This window comes from Neovison vison, chromosome 2 (genome assembly GCF_020171115.1).
Source record: "Neovison vison isolate M4711 chromosome 2, ASM_NN_V1, whole genome shotgun sequence".
Lineage (NCBI taxonomy): Eukaryota > Metazoa > Chordata > Mammalia > Carnivora > Mustelidae > Neogale > Neogale vison.
In genome coordinates this window covers 43,766,412-43,792,073 of record NC_058092.1, presented here as the reverse complement: position 1 = coordinate 43,792,073, position 25,662 = coordinate 43,766,412, and the positions used below count along the sequence as shown (strand labels likewise).

The 25,662-nt window shown below is 50.3% G+C and overlaps 1 protein-coding gene across 3 annotated transcripts; it reads left to right on the top strand.

Moving 5' to 3' along the window:
* The first annotated feature begins 2,284 nt into the window (after positions 1 to 2,284).
* LDLRAD1 (low density lipoprotein receptor class A domain containing 1) lies at positions 2,285 to 11,324 on the top strand. Of its 3 annotated transcripts, XM_044236415.1 has the most exons (6): positions 2,285 to 2,547; positions 3,089 to 3,140; positions 5,620 to 5,745; positions 7,710 to 7,847; positions 9,262 to 9,390; positions 10,206 to 11,324. In XM_044236415.1, exons 1-6 carry the CDS (start codon positions 2,527 to 2,529, stop codon positions 10,352 to 10,354), a joined length of 615 nt encoding a protein of 204 aa, XP_044092350.1. In that variant the 5' UTR covers positions 2,285 to 2,526; the 3' UTR covers positions 10,355 to 11,324. The 3 variants fall into 3 exon arrangements, with proteins under 3 accessions (XP_044092350.1, XP_044092351.1, XP_044092352.1); XM_044236416.1 differs by lacking the exon at positions 5,620 to 5,745; XM_044236417.1 differs by lacking the exons at positions 5,620 to 5,745; positions 7,710 to 7,847.
* The last annotated feature ends 14,338 nt before the right edge of the window (positions 11,325 to 25,662 follow it).

The window sequence follows — 25,662 nt, the reverse complement described above, 5'->3', positions numbered from 1 at the left end:
TGTTTTCATCTGTAAAATGGAGATCATGGTCCCCATACCCTGTGGCTGGGAGGACTAAATGAGTTCACATACATACAGCATTTGGTACAGTGTATGGTAAAAGTGAGTGTTCAGTAATAGTGATTAGTCGTAGCAATAGTAATTACTAGAGGTGTACAAATGAAACCACCGGCACCCGAAGACACCATTCTGTACCCACCAGGTGTCTGAGAATGATCGTTTTGAGGCTGGGGGGTTGGAAGTTGGAAACTCTCACGTGTTGCTAATGGGAGTACAGAGTCGTATGGCCCCCTGGAAGAGCGGCATGGCCAACTGTGCTATAATCGAGGTGCCCCTACCATGGGATTGTGTCTGTGCGTCTGCGTGTCTGTGGGTCTAGAGACAGCAGCAGCTCCTGAAGCATACATAGCATATTTAGGAAACTGGTTGACTCTGGGGAGAGAACGAAAGGAATACAACTGGGGAGAAAAGAGGCCTTTGATTTTACTAAACTTAATAGAAAAAAAGTCGAAAGCAAAAATTACTAAATCTTAACTAAATCTAAATAACTAAATCTTAACTCTGGAGGGTAGAATCATTATTGCTTGTTATGTGATTTTTTTCCCCTACTTTTCTGTAATAAATTTTGGGGCCTTTTTTTTTCCCCAGGGGAGGAAAGAGGGGAAGAAGGGAGAGGTTAAAGCACAGAGAGGTCCTGTTATTGGGGCACCACTTTCTTCAGGAATGAATGAAAAGAAGTTTAGAGAGGTAAGTGGGAAAGCCGAAGCTCAAAGAGGTTAGCTCAGAGGTCACACAGCTAGCGGTGGGGGACGCTTTGGACTATCAGCACCCAAGTTCCCACTCCTGCTAGAAGTGTACCGAGGCATGGCTGGAGCAGGCCCCAGCTAAGGCCAAGTATGCTCAGCAGGGTTGCCCACGGTAGACACCTATAGTTTATCACAAAACCCTGAATCCTGACCTCAGAACCCTCATGAACCCCACATCCAGACATCCTCTCGCCGTCGATTGCCATTGGCGGACAAATGAAATCTAGTTAGCATCTTGGCAGCTGCAGTGGGGGTGTCCTTCCATACAGCCCCCCACCCCCACCCATTCCTCTTCAGAGCACGAAACCTGGCTTGCCACTGCCAACACTGGCAGCTCTTCCCCCACGACAGGCCAGCAGAGCCAGCGGGCTGTACCTCTGGCAATTCTCAGCCAACGACTAGCAAGAGCTGGTAAGCAGACCCCCGCTCTGTGCCCTCACCTTCAGGCTGGGTAACTTGGAGGTGTGCCTTCTCCCTTGTCTCCTCGAACTCCTCTGCAGGAGAAAGTTCCATTTGCACCTTATGGGAATGTGCCTAATCACATGCCTAATACGGGGTCCTTCGCTTCCCTGTCCCACTCCCCTCGCTCCCCAGCTGGTATTTCCAGGGATCACTCCCAGTTAAACTTATTCCCAGTCTGATCTTATGGTCTGATTATAGAAGTCCCCAAGAGCCCCCTTCATTTGGCTGAATCCTTTCATTCTATGCATGAGGGAATTGAGGCTCAGAAAAGGGGAGCAACTTGCCTACACCAGCACCAGTGGTAGGGCCCTCTCTCTTGGCTGATGGTTTGGCCCTTCCCAGGGCGGCTCCCTCTGGAGGGCTGCTCCGGCATCAATCCATCCCACCCCAATCCATCCCATCCCTGGAGCCTCAGCGGCTCCAGTGGTTCATATCCCAGTGCAAAACAGAAGGCCAGTCCCAGGGTAGACAAGCCCTTGGCATCAGCGGCAAGCTGCCCAGTGACCTTCCCAGGAGGTCCCACACTCGAAGTCCCGAGGTGGACACCTTGCCTCCCTTGGTCTTCCAACCAGTCCCTGGAGCTCCCAAAGCCTTGGTCCCCTCAGCCCTGGGATGAGGCTGCCTCCTGCAGGGCAGGAAGCCAGGGTTATTCAGGTGAGTGACCTGCCTGTCCCTCCTCCATCATGGGCACTGTCCCCCAAAAGACAAAAAGGCACGTGGCCACTTTTTAAAAGAAAATAATTTAAAATTATGCTTGTTTTATAATTTTAGTGGAAAATACATATTCCAGCCTCATAGATTTCCTATTAAATTGACTAGAACAATAAGAAAATGATTCCTGTTTTAACTAGAATGTTAATTCTGGATATTTTTGCCTGGACGTTCAAGCAGCTGAGGGCCCTGAGAGCCCCTGGTCTCACCACAGATGTGGAGGAAAAAGCAGGTTCGGACCCTGCCTCCCACTCCCTACTGTGTGAGCTAGGGGCAATTTCATCCTGTCTGACCACAGGCTCTTTGTCTGTAATGTGGGCATGAGGATTCCAGCCTTGGAGTGTGCTGTCGGAGGTCAGAGGACGGAGTGAGGCACGGCCTTGCAGGAACCTGGGAGGGGACTGCCCACAGGGAAGGTGTGGCCAGGCCAGGCCTCAGTCCTCCCTCCGCCAGGCTGCCCCTGGCAACCAGGCCAGAACCCATGCTGAGTTCTCTGCATAGGGCCCCACGGCCAGGATCCTGGAGCTGGGAGTAGGAGGCCCAAGACATGAACAAAATCTTCCCCCAGGTAAGAACGACTTTAAAATGCTCCCTGACCTGGGGAGGCCAACCCTGGAATAAAGAGTGGGCTTAAAAAAAAAAAAAAGAGTGGGCTTAAGTGAAGAGGGGAGCAGCTGAGGTGGCCCGGGTCTCCCTTGCTCTGAAGGCTCCCTCCCAGGTTGTAGGGGACCCCACAGGTGAACCAGCCGCACAGTTCCGGTGGCGAGCGCTGGAAGGGGGACAGAGGAGCCAGGTGGACAGGAGACCAGGGGAGGGATCGGTCAGCATTATGGGAAGGGGCCTTAAGGAAAGCCCCTCCATGGATGAGCCTGAGCAGGTCTGAAGGATGAGTGTTGGCCAAATGGACAGTGGAGAGAAAGGCACTGTGGGCAGAGGGCAGTGTGGAATCATGAAGCGGGCGTGATGGGCTTGAGGTGCTCAGCACGCTGGCATTCCCACGATTCCACACAAGGCTCTCCCTGACCCTTCTGAAAACCCCTTCTGGCTGGCTCCCAGAGGCTGGCCCTCGGCCCACCTAAGCCCTGCCCTCACTCTGTTCTCTTGGGCAGGGAGACAGCGATGACAATGCTGCTGGAACCAAAGCCCTCCCCGGAGGGGAAGGTAAAGGACAGAGTTCCCCAGTGGGCTCCCTTGAGGCTGGGCCGCTGCTTCAGAGGCATGAACAGGACTCCCAAGTCCCCCACTGTCCCTCAGACCTCTGCCCCCATGCTGACGTCATGTCTTCCACTCCCAGCTTCCTGGCCACAGGGCTGACAGTCACCTGCTTAAGAGGGCTGTTCTTTCTCTCTATGCCTTGAGCGCCTGTGTGTGCTGCCTATCACACACCCCGCCCTACATACTGTTTCCATGATGACTGAAAGAACTCTGCAGCCAATTCCCTGACTCCGTGGGTGACGTGGACTGTTCTCTGTACTTCTGAGGGATAAAGTAGACAGGATCACACACTAAGTTAGCTCCTACAGTGTGCCACTAGCTCACCGTGCACCAAGGACAGGTTGCTTTGCCTTTATGCATAAAAGAAGAAACACACATTTATTGAGCACCTACTGTATGCCCCGTCTTGGCCCACATTTGTCAATGAGGAAACAGAAACCAGAGGTAGGTAGTAATAATAACAGCTCTAAAGGATCAGCAAACCCCCCAACCCCCCAGCCCACCCTAGTCTGTGCTTGGCAGTGTATGGCCTCTTTTAGTACCCAGGACACCTCTGAGAAGGAAGCCTGTTTGGGGACAATACCAGATGAGGCAGCTGAGGCTAAGGGACTTTGGGAGCTTGGCCAAACTGAGATCGCACACAGCTGGGAGGTGGGAGAGGCAGATGGAGTTCAAATTCAAGTTGGGATTCCTCTTGTGGCAAAGCATCGTGCCTTCATTCTTCCAGCGGGGCTCCCACTGGGTGTGGTTGTGGAGCAAACGGCCTCCTTCTCCCATATTCCCAGGTAGGGCTGGTGTGGAAGGGCTCTGAGCCCTGCAGAGTGGTGCCTTTGTGGGGCCCGGAGCCAGTGCTGCCAGTCCTATCTCAGGTCCCTTCTGGGATCCCTCCGCCCAGACCCGTGCTGCACAAATATTTGAGAAGCAGCTGCTTGAATCCCTGGGCTCCACGCTGTCTCCCTGGTTACCTGAGTTGGCCCTGTGTTCGCTGATGACGTCTAAGGAGCCACAGAACAGCCCTGCAGGGGTGGTGGGTTTCAGCTCAGTTCCCCACTCATTCAGTGCCAGGCCTTCCCTCCTACATGCTCTCCCTGGAATGCCTTCCCCTGCCTACCCCCACGCCCGCCCCCTCAACCCTGCCTGTGCAAATCCCGCCCTTGCTTATCTTACCCCTCCTTCCAGCACCCGTGGCCCCTTGCTCACACTTTGTTGACACTTCAGCAACCGGGACCAGAGCTGCGGGAGTCCAGGTACAGGTCTGCCTAGCACAGGCAAGCGGTGTAGGAAGCTCTGGACAGGGGAGTGAATCAGAGGGAAGGGCCTAGAACTCACCTGAACTGGGTGCCTTCCCGTGTCTCCCGGATGTCTGGGTCAGAGTGGTCACAAAACACTCACTGGGTGCCCAGTCTCGCGACTGGACCCTGGGGACACACAGATGCCGAGACCTGGCTTGCCCCTTTCTCTGAGATACCTGCAGACAGCAGTGGCGCCCACACTCTCCCTTTCCCCACCCATGCCTTGTCCTCCTGAGTGCAACAGCAAGCTCCCAGGGTTAGGTAAGGACGGCACTGTGAAGATCCTCTGTCCTCTGCACAGCAGGATGCTCGTGGGTCCTCAATAAAGCTTTCTTTCATGATTTTCACGAGCAGGCAAAAATTAAAGGTACAAGGTAAGTTAAAGGGGCGGATGTCTCCTCTCATTGTTATTTCCACGGTGCTTACGTAAATAGCCAGGCACATAGTAAACACTCAATGAACACTAAGAGTAGCTAAAACCTTTAGAGCACTGACTGTGTGCCGAGCACTGTTCTAACCGGTTACTGGCTTAGCTCAGTCCTCTCAACAAGCCTAAGGGAGATATCATGACCCACCCCCCATCTGCATGAGGAAACAGGCGTAGAGAAGTCAAGTGACTTCTCGGTGGGGTCCAGCTGGGAGTCCAGCCAGCATCCTGGGTGGCTCCAGAATGGATGGTCACTTGGCGTTGACTCAAGTCCCAGCTCTGCATGAGGTGATCTGGACCTTTTCTTCTCTGAGCCTCAGAGATAAAATAAAATAAAGGTTTTTGAAAAATAGAAATAATCGCTATGAAGGGCCTGCTTTATTTTTTCCGCAGGCAGCGACTCACTAAACAAGTGTCTGTTTCTCCTGGCCTCCTGAGGAGAAGTCCTCGAGGGAGGACAGCAGGGCGAGGGCCATGATGCAGAGACCTGGATGCCCACCCCAACTGCTGCTCACCAGCCACAGGCCTGGGCAAGGGACAGGTGCTTGGTGGAGGTGGGCCCACAGGCAGAACCAGGGGCATCATGGAAGTCTCAGGAGCCCCCTCCTCCAGAGAGTCCTTCCTGCTCCCAAACCCAAAGGCGGGGAGGTGCACCTGTAGGGCTGGGCAAGGGGGATCCGCCACTGGTTTTCCCACCCACATGCAGGCTGCGGCCCCCTCTGCTGCTCACGCCAGGGCGCCTGCCTCTCGGCCTTCTTGCTGCTCCTGCTGGTCACTCTTGCTGCCCTCATCGCCCTGGTCTCCATCCTGGGATTCCCACCACACACACCAGGTCAGCGTGATCCAGAGTGGGTGGGCTGGGCTTGCTCAGAGGGGATGGGGAGCCCATGAGGAACCCTAATGCTGTGAGTTTCTGCCAGGAGACACATACGGGACTCTGAGCTGCTATTTGCCATCTGTACGATGAGTTACTGAGCGGACTCGGCTCTGATGTCTCCTTCCTCAAACACCCTGACCTGGCCCCCAGTCTGGGCCTTGTGCCTCGGCCCCCATGGCTCCCACACCTCCTGTGGGGTGCCGTGCATCTGTGTGTCTGCCTCCACCAGAGGACAGGGACATGTCTTGTCCATCCCTGCAGCCCTGCCTCGTGGAGCTGATAGTTTGGAGATTAATGGACATTAATCAAAGAAGCCCATTAAGGCGGGGTTAGTGAGAGCTCTGGATCCAGGGCCTCTGACCCAGGAGTCAGGTGGACAGCTTGGAAAGGGAAAGGGAGCTGAAGGGCCATGAAGAAAAGGAGGGCAATGGTTAGCGGAGAGGGAGGCAGGAAAAGCCTCCCGGGAGCAGGGAATGCCAGATGCAGAATCCTGAGGGTGGGAAGAAAGGGGAGGAGAAGACACAGAAGGCCAGGGGGCTCCAAGGGCCAGAGCAGTGGACAGGGCGGGTGCCCTGTGCTGGGGAGGGGTCACCGTCCAGAGTGCCATGGGCAGAGGCTCCAGCTGGGGGTGGGCTGTCATTTCTGAGAGATGGCTCTGTAGCCAGGTTGGGGGAGTACAAAGGGACAAGTGGGGACAAGAGGTAAAATCCACAGTACTCTACCCACTCGGGCAAGAACACGGGCACCGAGTAGAAGTGCACACATGAGGAGTTGCCCTCACGCGCCCAGTGTACATGCACATGTGTCTGTGTGTCAGTGTATGTGCACGTCTATCTGCGTGCATGTGTGTATGCATGTACCTGTCTGAGAGTGTGTGTCTGTGTGCACGTGTGTGAACGTCTGTGTGTATGCACACGTGTCAGTGTGTGTATGCATGTGCCACAGTGGGAATGTCTCTGAGACTCAGTCTCTCTCCCACTGGCTGAGGCTGCCCCGGGAGGTGAGAGGCGGGTGTTGGGTGCCCAAACACACATGCACAGACTGAGCCCGTCTCCAGGCGGCACGCACGTGTATACACGCCCATGCACAGCCGTGGGGCCAGGGTGACCTTCCGCCGTCACTTTCTCTCCTTTAATTCTTCAGAGCAGCCCTGGGTGGGCTCCCCCCGCACCTCCCCATGGGAAGGAAGGGAAGACTCTCAGCTGCCCAACATTCCTGGACACTGGGGGGCTGGCCCCAGCCTCAGGGAGGAGCGGGGACAGTGGGCTTGAGCTGTCAGCCGTGTGACTGGGCCTTGCCCCTTCTTGAGCCTTGGTTTTCTCATCTATAAAACCGGGCTAAGGATGACACCTCCCAGAACTATTTGAGGAAACAAGAGACTTCAACTATCAAAGTGCTCTACAGCCCGTAGTTGTGCCCAGATGTCAGGGATTGTGGCATAATGGTCCCCAGCCAGCCCAAGAGATTGCTTCTGACAGCCTGACCCAGCACCCGGAGCTCCACCATTAAAACCACTTCACTGACTAGAGCCCCGTCCTCAGGAGCTTCTGTGAGGCTGACAATCAGCTCTCAGTAAGGAGAGAACCATGAGTTACCCTGCACATTCTGTGTTCTAGGGTTGGTCACACAAAAGCTTCTATGTAATCTCCCCAACAGTCCTACGGGGTGTGTGCTCTCGTCCCCACCGTACAAACAAGGAATGTGAGGCTCAGAGAGGTCAAGTCATCTGCCCAAGGTCTCACAGCCGGGAAATGGCAGAGTGGGAGCTTCGACCTCACCTCTGTCACCACGCAGCCCAGCATCCTCCCGGCAACCCCAGCCCCTCGGGACAGCTCAGTGTGGGGCTGAGTCGGGGGAACTTGTGATGCCCTTGTGCGCACCACTCTTGCCCCTCTGGGGGTCTTCCCCTGCCAACTCAGGGGCCCAGACCTGTGTAACGCTGACGAACAGGACGGGCTTCTTGTGCCATGACCGGAGGAGCTGCATCCCCGCCAGCAAGGTCTGTGATGGCGTCCGCACCTGCGCCCACGGCGAGGATGAGGACGAGGCCATGTGCCGTGAGTACCTGCACAGTCTTGCCCTGCTCCAGGTGGACTCCTCCAGGTTCAGGGTTGCCCCCCATGCCAGTTCTCCTTGACGTTGGGGGCCCCTGTGCCTGGTAGCGGAGTCTCTGCTTTTATTTCCTGAACAGATGATGAATGAATGAATGACAAGTGAATGAATGAATGAGTGACAAGTAAATGAATGAATGAATGAATGTGTGAATGAATGGGTTCCAGACCTTAGAGACCTGACAGGACCCAGGAGAGGATAAGCCATGGCTACATGGACTAGGCAGTTCCCATGTAGGAAGGAGAGAGTCTGGGGGGTTGGAGCACATGTGGTGGGAAGTAGATGGGGGAAGTCACTGCATCAAGGACCTTTTAGACTAGAAGAGATGTTAAAGTTCATCTCGTCCCTGTCAGAGCTCATGCCCAAATCCTCTCACACACCCAACAGAGGCCACCTAGCCTCTGCTTGCATACTCCAGCGATGGGAGGCTCACTATAGCCTGAGGCAGCTGCTCCCCTCCCTCATCACACGGTTTCCATGGGAATGTCTCCCTTGGACTGAATTTAGAGCTGTCCCCTGTAACATCCTTGATTGGTCCCAACTCTCTTCCCTCATCTGAACCACATTTGAATCCACCTCCCGTGATGGGGGCACTGCATGGATTTGAAGATTGCTTTCTTGCCCGCCATGAGGTTCCTCCTCCCAGAGCCACACTCCACACTCCTACAGTCATCCTCCCTCAAGGCTGGTTTTTTCCACTCCACCGGCACACCACAGAACACACACCAGCTGCCCTCGTCCCCCTCCTCGGTCTGGCTCCAGAAGCATCCATCACACTCCTGGCCAGCCCTGGCTAGTCCAAAGGACAAAGGCTTTTCCCCTCCCAAAGGCCTCTCCCGCCATGTAGCCTGAGTTCATGTTCATTTTTGGTAGCCCCTTCACACCACCGCCTAACACAGAACCCACCTGACTCCCTCTCTCACAAAGTTTGTGAAGCCAAGTCCTCTGCGTTCTGGTCCCCGAGTGCAAGACTTCACATTTGTTCTTGTTTCGTTCCTGTTGGGAGGAGATTTCCTCAAGGTGAAGGAACTTGAGCCTGCCCTTGACAGTGGAGTGGTTTTGTAGAGGTGTCAGAAAAGACCCTTCTGGAGGAATGAATAGTGCAAGCAGTGGTGTGAAGTGGGCGTGCCCGGAGCTAAGCCAGGAATAAACGAGGAAGATGCCGCTCTCTGGCCATCTTATGCTGACAGGAAAAGAATCCTCCTCTCCCCTTGATTTGACCTCCTCCCCAGGAAGCCTTTTCCTGTGCCCTTCTCCCTGTGAACCCAGGTTTGAGGGGGTGGCCAGGACAGTCCACCTCCAGAGAGACGTCTGGAGACCAGATGTGAAGCTCTCCCTGCTTCATCTGTCCCCCTGCAGGGGACATGCCCCAGAACCTCCCCAGCTTCCTCGTGGCCCGCTGTGGAGACCCGTCTTTCTGGATCTACTCAGACCAAAAGTGTGATGGGACCAACAACTGTGGGGACTGCTCAGATGAACTGAGCCCAGGTAGGGGTCTGGGCACAGGCTTGGCTGGGGCAGGGGGCCAGACAGTGACCAAAGGGCAGAGTTTGACAAGAGAATCTCAAAGGTTCCCCTGCCTCCCCTTCTTGCATAGTGTGAAGAAGTTTTCCACCCCTGCTTGAATGCCTCCAGTGGTGGAGTGCTCACTACCACTCCAAGTGGCTCCTTCTGGAGGCCTGTTCTTCTATGGTGGGGCACCTACCTTCAAGGGCACAGATGAGGAAACCAAGGCCCATAGGGTTATGCAAGGAGCACATATAAGGCAGAACTGGGATTTCAGCATGAATTTCCCTCCTCTCCTCTACACCTCTCAATCACCCTGTGAGGAAAGCAGGGCAGGAATCACTGGTCTCAAACTTATATGTAGGAAAACTGAGGCCAGAGCAGAGAAGGGACTTCACAGGAGAAGGGATAGGAAAGGAACAGGGATGTAAACCCAGGTCTCCTGGCTCCAAGTCTGGAGCTCTTTCACTGCCCCGACTTTCTTTTCTATTTCTTCACCACTGTTCAAGCAACAAACGTGTGCCAAGCCCTGGGAGGGGCTGGCTGTGCCTGGTGCCAGCTTCCAGTGGGCGATAGTCAGGAGTCAAACCCGTGTCCTACCCGCAGGACTAACATCATGCTGAGGCCAAAAGGACGTGCTGGGGAACTAGGGAGGGGTACTTCGCAGGGAGGGGTGCATGTCAGAATCAAGGGAGGCTTTTCAGAAGAGGCGGTATTCAAGCGGCCTTAGAGAGTGGGGCTCTGGGGAGCCTGGGGTACCTCAGGCCAAAGGAGCTGCTCTTCTGCTGTGCCCACAGTGACGATATGCCCACCCTGTGGCCCGGGCTGGTGGCGCTGCCCCTCAACTGTCTTCGGGTACTGCGGCTGCATCCCCAGGAGCCTCTGCCGCGACCACACGCAGCACTGCTCGGACTGGTCTGATGAGTACTCCTGTCCTGGACCCTGAGGGGGCCCCCAGGCCGGAGGGGAGGCCGGTTGGAAAGGCACTGATAGGCCTTCACAGGAGCATCGAATGTAAGAACACAAGAATGGGAAGGAGGCTTCAAGGTCATCTAGGGGATCGGCGCACCATTGTCTCTGAATAAGAGTTGCCTCTCCTTGCTTTCAAGTTGTTTAGCCTCTCCTTGAATGCCTCCAGGGACAGGGGCTCACTACCAGGTCAGATCACTCCTGACCAAGATGAAGGGGATCCACTTTCCTGATTTTAGGCATGTCTCCGGGGCCACACAAAACAAATCTGTCCTCTGCCCCAAGAGAGGCTTGCAGCTCCTGATCCTATCACCCCTTAGAAAAAAGATAAAACCAAGCCAAGGAGTTCAGATCTCATAGATGCCACATATATGTGAAGTGGAAGCCACTTTCTGCCCAAGATATTGCTGGGCTCACGTGCAGTCTTTTATTTTTCTCCACTCAGTGATCCTAGCAGGCCCCGCTGGCTGATCACGGGAGATGGCACTCGAGGCAGGGTATTGGCTATCCTACCTACCCTTGGAAGCCATCCCGAGGGCTCTGAGCTGGAGAATAGAAGGTCAGGAGAAAGAGCAACTTGAGGTGCTCCTCGCTGCCCTTCTGTCTATCCCATTCTGCACGCTGCCACCTGTAACCAGTTGCCCAACCCAACAGCCCAGCTCTCCTGAGGAAGGGATTGCATTTTGGTCCTGGAAGCTGAGTGAATGAGCAGTTTCTCTGATACTTTCCAGTTTCACAACAGCCAGCCAGACAAGGATGGGTATCCCTGTTAAACAGATGAGGAAACGGAGGCCTAGAGGAAGAAATGACTTGCTCAGGTCATCCAGCAAAGTCAGTGCCAGAACTGGAACCCAAGCACGGTCTCTGGCGTCCCAGCTCTGAAGTCTTTCCGCTTCCAATGGGATTATACCTTGGCCAGAGACAGAATCTCCTTGGGGTACTTTAAAAAGGTAATTTGGTGGGCAGCTGAGTGGGTTGAGCATCTGACTCCTGGTTTCAACTCTGGTTTCAATATCAGGGTTGTGAGATTGAGCTCTACATTGGGCTCTGCGCTGAGTGTGGGTTCTCCTTGGGATTCTCTCTCTCCCTCTCTCTCTCTCTCTCCCTGCCAGATAAATGAATCTTAAATAAATAAATAGGTAAAATAAAAAGATAACAAATTTTTAAAATCTTAAAATAATAAAAATAAACAATTTGAAGGTCAGAATGTGGTCTAAACCTATTCCAAAAGAGAGACTTGCAATTTGGAATCTGGCTAACAGGAAGAGTTCCTGATGAGGAAGACAGATATATCCTCATTGGAAATTAATAAAATTGGTTTTATAAAGCAGTCTTTGGTGAGTTTTGAATTGAACATGAGCATCTGAGAGACTGTTAAGCTCCAGTCCATTTTCTCACAGAGCAGCCTCCAGGTACCTGCTGTGGGCTAAGGCCATTCCAGGCACCCGGGAGCAAAAAGACCTGATCTCAGCACATGAGGAGCCCAAGGTCTCATGGAGGGGACCCCTCATGCATAGGGGATGGGTGGGGCAGCAGGAAAGGCTGGGCTGAAGACACCGAGGAGGTGCCTTTGGGGAATGAGGACACAATCCTGTCCCTGAGCCTGATGACCTGAGGACCCACTCCTGGGACAAGGTGCCTCAGGGATCCTGGCTGAGGAACAGTCCCCCTTGTCTGAGCTTCCCTCCAACCACAGCCTAAGTGAGGCACTTGGGGCTCGCTGGGGACACTGTCAGTTCTGATGCCTTGGGCTGGCTCTGGAGAGGAGGAGAGTTTCCAGGGGAGAGGGGGAGGGGAAGGGCATTCCCCACTGAGGGGCCAATGTAACTACAGATCTGGATCTGGGGGTGGGACCGGTATAGCTGAACCCAGGAATGCATAGCAGGTGCGTGTGGCCAAAGCACCATCTGGGGGTAGGAGACAGTAGGAGATGAGGTGAGGAGGTGAGGTGTGATCCTTCAGGGCACAGCCCGTCACACTCCCTCCTAAGGGCAGTCGGTGTCATCAGGGGCGATAAGCCAGGAAACACCCTGGACCTACAATGACCTTTAATTACACTGTCCAAGAAAGAGATGCCGGCACCCGGACCAAGTGGGCACAGGAGGTGGTCAAGGGTTACTTACTGGTGGAACACAGGGACCTCAGGGAGCAGGGGAGGGGAGGGAACAGGGGGAGGGGGAAGAGTCCAGACCTGAGACTGGTCCTCCCGTCCTGGGTGCGCCTTCACCAACAGAATGCCAGTCTCCAGGGGAAGAGAGGGCTTATCTGGTCCCTGGGGAACAAGAAAAGGTCCAGAGGCTCGTTCCAGCGCTCAGAATCCATGCCATGGTCTAGCTGTTGGAAGCAAGGCTGCTGGGAGGGGGCCATGGGAATATGCCCCTGTGATGAAGTTCTCGAACCTAGGTGAGGTTCAGTGGGGTGAGGTTTGGAGCTGACGGCTAAAGAAAGAATTCTTAAGACGTCTCTGGTGCAAAAAGGTGGTTTATTAGAGCATGGGGACAGGACCCGTGGGCAGGCAGAGATGCGGCTGCCCCGAGCCTGTGAGGAGTGGCTGGTTATATACACAGGAGTTGGGTAGGTGAGGACAAAGGGGTGTTCAGAAGAGCTATTGGGGTAAAGAAGACTGTCAGGATATTGAAGGCCTGGTTACTATCAAGCCAAGGCCACTTTCCCTCTAATGAGGCACTAACATAAAGACAGTTGGGAGTCTCCTGGTGGAATGTTACGTTCCTGCTATCAAGCGTCCTTGTTAGTGAGATTTAGGTTTTAAAAGAAATTTAACTTTATTTACTTTTCCTTCTACCTCCGTCTCCTTTGGTTTTTTATGGAGGGGAGGGTGACGTTAGGGCTTGAGGAACTGAGTTATGTGTCTTTGGAAATTGGGCTATTGATAAGGTAACTTCTTTGTTGTAAATCTCAAGGACATTTGTAAACCAAGAGAGACTCCTGCCTTGCAGGACTGTGATCTCTGCAAGATAACCATTTGCTCTTCTTTTAGGGCAGTCAGGGATGCCTGTGGAATGCCACACATATTACCAAGGGGAATGGGTGGAGAGGGGGTGCAAGGCGCCAGCCCCTGCTCCGTTCTCAGCCAGCCTCCTACTCCCTCATCACCTGTGTGCTCATGCTGGTCAGACTCGGTGGTTCAGGCAGCGGGAGCGCACCCAGTTCCCACCAGGAGAACGCATCCTGCCAGTGCCTCAGATGGGCCCTGCAGGGGACGGGCGGCTGGCCCCACTGGCCCTCCTGTCCTGGGCTTCTTCAGTGGCCCTTTTCAGCAAAGTGCCGAGGCACTGGCACCACGGGCTGCCCCATCATTTTACCCGCCCCTCCTAACCAAACACACCCACCAGCCTTTAGGGGTTAAGAAGCTTCGTTTCACAGGACGAGATGCAAGGCTGGGACACACTGGTCCCAGTCCACTCAGTGTGTCCGGAGCAAAGCCAGGTTCCCAGGTGCACACAGTTGGTCCCTGCGGAGTGTTTACTGGGAACCAGGCCCTGTGCTCATTAAGAGCTTCACCTCCCATTCTCCTCCCAACAGTGCCCTGAGGGAGCTACTATTTGCACACACACCCAGGGGCCAGCATCTCCACTGGCTGGGGGTGGAGCCAGGCATCTGGGGGCTCAGCGGCAGTAGTCCGCTGTCCAAAGCTCTGTTTTGGGAGGTCTGGGAAGCTTCTTGTGGTGGTGCTGCCCATGCAGGGCCATGATGGAGCCCAGTGGGAAGCCAACCTGGGGCAGCCCAGGCTGAAGAGTGCAGGAAGGGCACCCGGTGGCCGAGGGAACGTGAACCAGTACCCCGGGGTGAGGAAGAACCTCTGAGGTTGAGTTGCAGGGAGTGAACTTGACTCTGCACGCTACGTGATGCTGGCAGAAGTCTTCAGCAGGAGGAACACATCTGAGTCTTTCCTTCTGAGGAGGGGCTGCAGTAAAGGCTCTCTTACCAACCTCAGGAAGAATGATGTCATCGGCAAACTATCTTGCGTCCTTATTGAGGAGAAAGATCCAGAATGTGAACGCTACTTGGAAACCTTAAAGCTTTAAGCAGAAGAAAGAGGAGTGCTGAGCACTGTGCCAGGGGCTTTAATGAGTATTAAAAGGAGGTAATTAGTCAGCAATATTGCCAACGTATATGTGCCTTGTCTCGTGTGTGTGTGTGTGTGTGTGTGTGTGTGCGCGCCTTGTCGCCTGTATCTCATTTTCCCTAATACACACAAGCATCCCAGGCACCGGTCTGGTTAGTCACACTTGACAGAGGCACACCGAGGCGAAGTTGCTTGCTTGAGATCCTAGAGCCAGGATCAAACCCGGACAGGTCCAAATCCAGAGGCTGCCACACCCCTTCCTTGACGTCTTGCTCTTTCTCAGCCAGCAGTCTCTGGAAGAGAAAGCTAGAGCTCAGGTCAGGGGGCAGCAGCCTGTAAATGGGAGGTGGCTGGCGCTGGAGTTTGCTCTTTTCCTGTTTATTGGTTCTTCTTTTCAGAAAGAAACAGGTACCACAGCAACCTCCTGAGCAATGTTCCGTAAACCGGGTCCAGAAAGACACGGAGCCCAGGGCAGCCAGCCAGGCCCTTCCCCCAGTTCACATCAGCAGAGGGGCGGTGGGGCCTGAATGCCGAAGCCTGCTTGGGGAACCCGGGCAGCCAGCGTCAATATTTGCCATCTCCCAGCTTCCCTGGCCCTCCTCAGGCTCTAAGATCAGTACTGTGAGAACAACAGGTTCTTTGCTGTGCAAACACGCAGGGATAGATGAATGGAATTTAAAAAGGCTCAGCCTTCGCCCCAGGGTTTGGACTAGAAATCTGGTCTGGATTAACTCTCTGAGGTCACTGTTTGCTTAGGACTCTCGGTTTATCCTTAGACTCACCGAACCTCAGATGTTGGAACCGGGGAGAAACCCATAGCCCAGCCAGGCTTTTGACAAGAGGACACCGGCACCCCCTCAAAGTGGCACCGTCTGGTGGCCATCACTGGGATTCTGAGAGCCACCCAGCAACTCTGGGTCAAGGAAGAAAAGATTTCTCTGAATATTCTTTCAAAAAAATAATTTATTAACATATAATTTACATACAGTAAATGCATAGATCTTAAGTATATGTTAAGTTCTTTTTATTTTTTTTAAAGATTGTATTTATTTGACAGAGAGAGAGAGATCACAAGCAGGCAGAGAGAGGGGAAAGCAGGCTCCCTGCTCCCTGCTGAGCAGAGAGCCCAATGCAGGCCTTGATCCCAAGACCCTGAGATCATGACCTGAGCTGAAGGCAGACACTTAACAATGAAGCCACCAGGCACCCCAGTCCAAGAGTTTCTAAAAACAGCTTTACTGAAGTATAAAGACATACAGTAAGTTACACATAGTTTCAGTATATATTTTCATAAGTCTGACATATGTATACACCTAACGAAACTACGACAATTAAGATAGTGAACATAGTCGTCTGCCCTCAAGTGTCCTTGTGCCCCTCTGTAATCCTTCAGCCTGCCCCCTCTCTAGTCCTCCCCCTCACACTCAGGCAGCCAGTGATTTTCCTTCTTCAGTATCATCTGTACATCTTTAGAATGTTATATGAATAGAATCGTGCAGTATATAACCTTCTTGTCTGGCTGGCTTCTTTCACTTGGAATAACTATTATGAGACTCACCCATGTGGTAGCATGCCTGACATCCTTTTTACTCTTGTCTAGTATTCCTTGTGTGAATATACCACAATTGGTGCATTCCACGCTGAAGAGAGGCACTCTTCACTTACGCATTCACTTGCAAATGGACTTTTGCATTATTCCCAATTTCAGCTATTACAAATAAAATGGCTATGATCATTTATGTACATATCTTTATATAAACATAATATTTTCAATTATCTTGGGGTAATACCTAGGAGTAAAATGGCTGGATGTGATCAGTGTATGTTTACCTTTTTATGAAATTGTCTGTTTTCCAAAGTAGTTATATTGTTTTATATTCCCACACTGCAATATGAAAGTTCTATTGTCCTATATTCTTGCCAATACTTGCTATGGTCAGTCTTTTTCATTTTAGCTATTTTTTAAAAATTTTTTTCACATATTTAAGTAATCTCTACCCCCAAGATGGGGCTCAAACTCACGATCCTGAGATCAAGAGTTGTACGCTCCTCCTACAGAGCCAGCCAGGTGCCCCTCATTTTAGCTATTCTAATAGGTATGCGGTAACATCTCAGTGTGACTTTACATTGTATTTCCTTAACGAACTGATGTTGAGCACCTTTTGTATCTTTGCCATCCACATTTCTTCCTTGGTGAAGGGTTTGTTCAAATCTCTTACCCATTTTATTTAGATTGTTTGTTTTATCATTACTGGATTTTGACTGTTTTTTTACATACTCTGAACACACATCCTTAATCAGATGTGTGATTTGCAAATATTTCTCCCAGTCTGTGGTTGGTCTTTTCATTCTTAACAGTGTCTCTCCAAGAGCAGACATTTCTTTGTTTTGTTGAAGTCCAATTTATTAGATTTTTTTCTTTATGGGTCATGCTTTTGGTGTTGTATATATGAAATGATTGCTTAGGACAAAGATTTTGTCCTATGTGTTCTAGAAGTTTTACAGTTTTGATTCTCTAATTAGATCTATGATCCATTTTGAGTTAATTTTTGTACAAAGTCCAAGGAATGAATCAACATTCTTTCTGTTTTGTTTTTGCCCATGGTATTGTTCCAGTATCATTTGTTGGAAAGACAATCCTCTCTCTACTGAATTGCCTTTGCATCTCTGTCAAAAATCAGTAATCTATATATTTGTACTCTATTTATTCCATTGATTTATTTGTGTGCCTTGATGCCCGCATCATACTGTCTTGATTACAGTTGCTTTATAAGAAACCCTGAAATCAGGCAGTATTAGTCCTCATATGTTGTTCTTTTTCAAAAGTCTTTTTTGCCTGTTCTATCTGGATTCTTTCCATTTCCATATGAATTTTAGAATCAGTTTGCCAGTTTCTATAGGGAAGCTCTGCTGGAATTTTGATTGAAATAGCATTGAAACTATAGACGAGTTTTGGGGAGAACTGACACCTTAACATTGCTGAGTGTTCCCATCCATGATTAAATCATCTCTCTCTATTAGTTCTCCTTTGCTTTTTCTCAGCAATGTTGTATGGTTTTTCACTGTATAGGTTTGTACATCCTTTGTCTGATGTATCCCTAATTATCTCCTGTTTTTTGATAGCAAGTGGCATTTTAAAATTTTAATTTCTGATTTTTCACTGCTAGTATATAAAGATAGTTAATTTTTTGTACATCTATCATGTATCAGATAACCTGTTAACCTCTCTTATTGTTCTATATTTTTGTAGATTCTATCAGATTTTTCCATATACATAGTCATATCATCTGTGAATAAAGACAGTTTCCGTTCTTTCCAATCTGGATGGCTTTTATTTTTCCTTTGATTCCAGGACATTTACAAGGTTGAACAGAAGCAGTGAGAGGAGACAGGCTCGCCTTCCTCCTGATCATGAGGAAAAAGCACTCAGTCTCGGGGATCAATATCCTTCACTGCCCGATGTCCAGTGTCTTAAAATTGTTGCTTCACGTATTCTGCCTGGTTTTTTGTTTTGTTCCAGGCAGGAAAGCAAAGCTGGTCCCATTATTACACTCTGGCTGCCTTCTGAATCCTCTGAGCAGGGCGGACGGAGGAAGGCGCGTTCCCAGAGCTTTCCAGCCCCACCCCCTTGCAGATTCCTTCTACCTCATTCATCAAGAAGCAGGGGTCCAACCATCACTGCTTCATTTTAGAGCCTGGGAGATGGAGGCAAGGTAGCCTCCACAGAGGGGAGTGTTGGGAATGGATGAGATTAATGCCCACAAAATTCCCCACTTAGCCTGTTCAGTGCTGTGGGGAAATATTGGACCTGAGAGTCCGAGCACCCTGACTTGCCAGCAAGCCTCCCGCAACGGCCGAGGCGTTTCCCACCTGCGCAGCACACTGAGATTTACAGAGCACTTCTCTTGGAGGATCCTTGTTCTCACGCCATCATCTCCATTCAGTTTCCAGAAGAGGAGTCCTGGCATCTGCCACTTAAGATTCTTGGGCCAAGGAGCATGTTACTTGATTAAACTGCAGGTTTTGGGGTGTTTCAGTGGGTTAAAGCCTTTGCCTTCGGCTCAGGTCAGGATCCCAGGGTCCTGGGATCAAGCCCCGCATCGGGCTTTCTGCTTAGCGGGGAGCCTGCTTCCTCCTCTCTCTCTGCCTGCCTCTCTGCCTACTTGTGATCTCTGTCAAATAAAAAAATAAAATCTTAAAAAAAAATTAAATAAATAAAATGCAGGTTTCGGGGTGCTTGGGTGGCTCAGCGTCCGTCAGACTCTTGATTTAGGCTCAGGTCGTGATCTCGGGTGGTAGGATTGACCCTTGAGTTGAGCTCCATGCTGGGGCCAGAGTCTGCTTCGGTCTCCCTCAGCCTCTCCCCCTACTTGTGTGCATGCATGTACACAAGCCCGGATCCAAGCCCAGGCCCATGGCACACACTCTCTCTCCCCCTCTCAAATCAATCAATTAATCAATCAATCTTTACAAATGCAGGTTCCTGGGGCCAACCAGCAATCAAGAATCAGAACGGAGTGGTGGAGCTTATCTACACTTTTTTTAAAAAACAGAGTCCTTGAGTGACCTTTGAAAGTTTCTAGGAATCACCAAAACCTAAGCCTGTGATTTTCTTCCCAGGAGCTACAACACTTAACTAGAGATGTGCTATCTTGTTAAGTTACATCATCCCTTTCTACTCCTAACCTCATGAGCCTTATATGGTGTGAATTTTTATAATAAAATGAATCAAAATGGTCTTTTTGACCTTTTCACAGAAATATTTGAGATGACCAGGGAAATTTGACAAGTGTTAAGAGATTGTTAAGCATAGAAGGGACTTTCAAGGTCATCTATCCAACCCTCTACCTGATTGTCTCTGGATTATCTCTGTACCAGCCTTGCCAAATGATCCCTGAGCTTCTGTCTGCATACTTCTGACGATGAGGAGCTTGCTACCTCTCCTATTAGCTGTGAGCTTAGAAATTTTCTTCCATTACTGACTCAGATCTCTAATTAGTTCTCGATTCAGAAAATGTATGTGTTCTCTCTGTCCCAGGAAAAACCATCTCCACTGCCCCCCGAGGCCTCTCCAGCTGCACAAGCCCCAGGTCACTGGCTGTCCCTCCTGGGATCAAGGGTTTTAGTCTCTTGAACAAGCCTACTTGCAGAGCCCCACAGGGCTGCCTTCGCCAGCCTGTCACTTGGCTTCCCCTCGCTCTGTGGGAGCTGACTGCTTTCCTGAAGTGAGGGGAGCTGATGTCGCAATGGCTCCCCTCCGCTACTAGAATGCTCCTTGCGGCATAAACACATGTCGTATGTCAGTCTGTCTGATGTTAAAACAGCCTGCTTCTATGCCAAGTTCTCCTCGGGCTACCTTCACAACTCCCAAGTCCAACTGCTTGTCTCTGTCCTCCTGCCCTCTCGGCACCAGGGAAACCCTTCCCTCTCCTGGTTTCCATCATGGGGCCCTGCTCTAGCTCCCTCCGCCCTCCACCCTTTCTTCTCAGTTGGTTCTTCCTCCGCTTCCCTTTCAATGCTGCCACTCCCGAGGTCTCCTCATTAGCCACCGGCCCACCCAGTTATTATCTCAGCAGCTCCTAATGTTGGTGGCAGAGTATTTTCCTCCCTGGGAGAAGGTGATAAGTGCTATGCAGCCCCGCCTTAGGGTGGCAGGAATCCCACAAGGATCCAAACATAGAACATTTTGCATATAATTCCAGGTTCCGAGCCTGAAGTCTGTTCTTCCTGCCTGATCTCATTCCCACCCTGGCTTCTTCCCAGTCTCTCTTCCAGGCCCATAACTCTCTGGCCCCTTAGACTCACAAATCAGCGATCTCCTGGACAGTTTGATCTGATTGTCCCGCCTCAAACTTGACAAGCCCCAAACTGAACTTATCTGGCCCCCAAACTTGTCCCTTCTCCAGGACTCCCCGTCTGGGTGGTTGCTGCCCTCAGTCTAGAGACCTGGATGTAGTCTTTGACCACTCCCTCTCCGGGAGATCAACTCCAGATCCTCCCAGGTCCCCCACCAAGCTCCCCAGCTGCAGGGTCTGTATTGTGAACAGGAGTGCATGAAGACATCTTGCTGGCGTCCCTTCTGCTGCCTCTCTGTCCCTTCTCTCAAGCCTGCCTTGGCTCCCTGTCCTGGGCAGCAGCTTCCATGGAGAGGCCTGAGGAGTCTTTCTAAGCCACAGGTTTCTGTCATCCCTGCTTTCCTCTCCTGCGTGACCCCCTAGGATTTTCAGGATCAAGGCCTTCCCTGAGAGTGGTCCTGGCTGACGGGTCCCCCTTCATCTCTCAGCTCTCTCCTGCTACCACTGCCTTCAGCCCCCAAACTCCCGAAAGCCTCATCTGGGCAAAGGCGGCCACTCTTTCCCACCCTCCACAGAACCGGAACTGCCCAGCCCCTCTCTGATTTGCTCACAGTCATTCTTTGAAAGTCACGCCAGTCTCATCATCTTTTAGGAAGTGTCTCAGACGTCACACCTCTTGGTTACCCATTTTAGCATTCCTTCACTGTGGCTGCAACACTCCCAAAGCACCCCCAAATCATGGTACTGATCACACAAAGCTGTACATCGGAAGTCACTTGTCTGTCTCCTGACTGTCCTCCTTGAGGACAGGGACCCTGTTTCTTTTTTTTTTTTTTTTAAATATTTTATTTATTTATTTGTCAGAGACAGAGGGAGAGAGAGCGAGCACAGGCAGACAGAGAGGCAGGCAGAGGCAGAGGGAGAAGCAGGCTCCCTGCCGAGCAAGGAGCCCGATGTGGGACTCGATCCCAGGACGCAGGGATCATGACCTGAGCCGAAGGCAGCTGCTTAACCAACTGAGCCACCCAGGCGTCCCCAGGGACCCTGTTTCATCTGTTCTGCCTAACTGAGCTCGCAGTGGGTGCCCAATAATTGTTCGCCATATGAGCGAAAAGATGAATGTATTAGTTAGCAGTCTACAGAGAGAAAAAACAAATTGTGTGTGTGTGTGTACACACAGACAGAGAGGGAAGGTGGGGAGAGGTTTACTCTGGGAATCTCAGTCTTTTCTCTTAGGCCTACAACTAATTAGATGAGGCTTGTCCACATCATGCAGAGTAATCTTTTTTTTTTTTTTAAAGATTTTATTTATTTATTTGACACAGAGAGATCACAAGTAGGCAGAGAGGCAGGCAGAGAGAGAAAGGTGGAAGCAGGCTCCCTGCTGAGCAGAGAGCCAGATGTGGGCCTGGATCCCAAGACCCTGAGATCAGGACCTGAGCCGAAGGCAGAGGCTTTAACCCACTGAGCCACCCAGGCACCCCAGAGTAAACTCTTTCATTTAAAACCTACTTGTTTAGGGGCGCCTGGGTGGCTCAGTGGGTTAAGCTGCTGCCTTCGGCTCAGGTCATGATCTCAGGGTCCTGGGATCGGGTCCCGCATCGGGCTCTCTGCTCTGCAGGGAGCCTGCTTCCTCCTCTCTCTCTCTCTGCCTGCCTCTCTGCCTACTTGTGATCTCTCTCTGTCAAATAAATAAATAAAATCTTTAAAAAAAAAAAAAAACCTACTTGTTTAACTATTACTCACATTTATAAAATATTTTCACAGCAACACCTAGACTGGCTTTTGACCAAACCCCTGGGCACCATAGCTTAGCCAGCAGGACACATAAGATTTACCACCCATAATGAATAAACTTCCCTCGGAGTTTCAGCTTCCCCATCTGTAAAATAAAGAGTTGTAATAATGGTCTAGGATTCTAGAACCATGACAATTAGATAACATCTGGATTAGTCTTTCTAGTTTAAAGCACTTTTACTCACACTATAAGATTTAATCCCTAGAATAATCCTATTAAGCAAATTCGTTACTGTATTCTTCTTACAGATGAGGACAGGACGGCCCAGAGAGAGGAAGGGATTTGACTGGAGACTGGGTTTTCTGAGTCCTCACCTAGAGCTGATTCTTCACTGCCCAGAGAGCCATCTGTGACAGCTGAGAGAGGAGGCTGCCAGGAATGAGAGGCCGAAGCAGCGGCAGAGGGGAAAACTCAGAGGAAGGCCAGGATGATTGGATGTCCAAATCAGCCTGGTGAGGACAGTCTAGGAATTCCAGAATGTAATTATTCTTCTCCAACTGAGAGAGTATGGGTATAGCCAGAGCTCAACACCTGGTGTATTAAGAACTACAAACTTGGGATTTAAGATAAATTTCGAAAAGTAAAGATGATGAAAGATGCATGGTAAAGATGGCCAGAAAAGGTGGTCACAGCTCTTTATTCGCCAGAAACCATGTAGCATTTAATGTTGCCAGAATATTCTCTTATAAAACCTATTCCAAAGCTAAGCCTTTGTGTTATTCCAGACCAAAGGTACAAAAAGACTATCAGGGGAAGGACTAGAAAGAAAGCAAGGCTTTCTGGTAACATGTTCTGTTTATTTTGATTTAGTATTACCTTTGTTTACTTACAGGATTAGACCAGGGAAAAACCTGCAAGCTAATTCTGCAAGCCTGGTGAAAGCTATTGCTTGCCCTTTTTTAACACTTCCCGTGCTTTCTCATTCTCTTCTATTCTTCCTTTGCCTAAGGCTTCAGGGGAGACTTGTTTCCCTGCCTGTTTCAGAGGCCACCTGTATTCTTTTGCTCGTGGTCCCTTCCCTGTATCACTCCAATCTCTTGCTTCCATGAGCCTCCTGCCTCCCTCTTAGAAGGACCCTTGTGATTACATGGGGCCCCCTCAGATGCTCCAGTATCATCTCCCTCACTCAGGATCTTTCATTTAATCACACCTGCAAAGTCACTGTTACGTATTCGCAGGTTCTAGGGGTTATGATCTGGACATTTTGGGGAAGCATCATTCAGACTACCACAATGGGTAATGGGTACACAGGAGATTGTTCTACTCTCTCCTTTAAATACGCTTGAATCAAAAATGACGAAAGAAACACTTCTTTGACTCCAAGACCTCAGTTACCATAGAAATTTGGAACTTAGACACCTTTCCTGAGCGGCAGAGGGGAGAATTTCTTCAAAACAACTTCTTGAATTTGTGTGGTTCTTATCTCTGTTTCCTTACCTCCCATTCTCTCTAATCTATTCCATTTGGCTTTTTAACACTGACCTCTCCCCCAACCCAATAAAGGCCACAAACAACCTTCAGCTTGCCGAATTATCTGTTTTCATCCAACCTGATCTCTCAGAGCATTATCGTAGTGCAGTACCCCCTTCCTGTCTAAACATTACCACTCTAGGCTTCCATTATACATTCTCCTGGTTTTAGCCTGACCTCAACACCCATTCATCTTCTTGATCTTAAGTGTGGGAAGGCCCCATGCCACGTCTCAGCCCTCTTCCTAATTCTGTCTATACTCATTCTGGGTGCTCTTGGGCAGTCATGGGCTCTGTCAGCTCTACAGTATTGAACCCCAACTTGACTTATCCCTTAAGCTAGACTTCTGCCCAGGTGCCTGCCTACTTGCATATCTCCTGAGCCACTGGTTGCCCACCTGTGACAGAACTCTTGATTCCCACCCACCCCAAACCAGTTCCTCTCCTGCGTTGTCCAGTCTTAGTAAATGGCACCAGGACTCAACTCCATTCAGGCAATACCTTAGGAATGAGTCAGTTTTGATTTTATTCTTTCTGTTCCTTTCTTTCCTGACACCAACTTCAACAACATGATCCGCTCCCCCTCCTAAAGAGCCCTCAAATCCAGCTCTTCCCATCTTCACTGTTACTGCCCACGTTGCGGCTGCCATCATCTCTCACCCAGACTTCTGTCATGGTTCCCATGGGACTCCCTGCTCCCCTGGTGTCCCTGCCATGATCCAGGCTCCACCTATGGGGCCCACCGAGCAGCAAGGGTTACTTATTCAAAATATAAATCAGGGGCACTTGGGTGGCTCAGTTGGTCAAGTGTCCAACTCTTGGTTTTGGCTCAGGTCATGATCTGAGGGCCACGGCATCGAGCCCTGCGTGGAGCCCCCACATCTGGCTCCACAGTCAGTTGGGAGTCTGCTTGAGTTTCTCTCTCCCTCTCCTTTTGCCTCTCCCCACTACACATGCTCTCTCTCTCTCTCAAATAAATAAATACATCTTTTATCTATATTATGTATAATATCTCAGATGACATGTGTTTTAGGCTTCATTGGTGGCTTCCTGTTACATTGCAATAAAAATTCAAATTCCACGACCCTCAAAGCCTAGGTGATCTGCCACTTGCCTCTCCTAAACTTGTCTTACTTTCTTAATCCTCACTCACCAAGCACTAGTCATCTGGCCTTTATTCTTTTTCTTCTTCTGTCCCCAGAGCGTGCCAGTCAGCACACACCATTGGAGACTTCTGCACTTGTTCTTTTTTACCAAGACCCCCTTCACCCAGACCTTTGCATGATTAACTCCTCATACTTCTCAGCTCAACTGTCACATCCTGAGAGATCTCTTATAATCCTGTAAATTAAAGTCTAAACTAACCCTCCCCATGACCCTCCACTTTCTTTAAGTACTGATTTCCACCTGGACTTAGCTTATTGACAGACTGTCCTTTCGGTCTCCTCGCCTTTTTTGAATGTAAGCTCCTTGAAAGCAAGCACCATCTCGTGTCTGCCAGCACCAGGCACATGTTAAATGCTCAACAGATACCTTTCCAAGTCAATAAATGAGTACTCAGCATTTTACAAATATGAGTGAGAAGAAAAGGTGGCCTTGTGTTACATTTTTATATACTTCCAATCAACTAAAAATTTTTGATTCAGCTAATACAATTGGAGCACAGGAATACTCACCCCCCCACCCCTTCACTGTGCCTTGAGATGCTGGGGCAGGGGTCCAAGGACCATACTTTTGAGAATACTGATTTATTCATTCTTACAAGCACCAGTAGGTAAATGGCTTAGTGTTAAAGTGGTAAATTGAAGCTTAGCAGAATTAACTCACTTGTCTAAAGTTCATGAAGAATGAGCAAGTGAATTCGAAGAAGGAACAAGAAACTCTAATTTAAAAATAGCTAATTCTTGCAGGTGAGCTAAACACACACACAAATTACCCCATCTATTTTATGCTGGTCATAAATTCTTCACCTTGATCCTTTGTTTCAATCATTTAGACAGAGCCTAGACTTTCACAACTCCGTGTGAATGACTACAACAAATTGTTGAGATCGAACAAGAAATAATCTGTTTAAAGGCATCATCAGCAGAGGAAAACAAGAACCTTGAAAGAAAAAAAGGATGAAAGAAAGTGAAA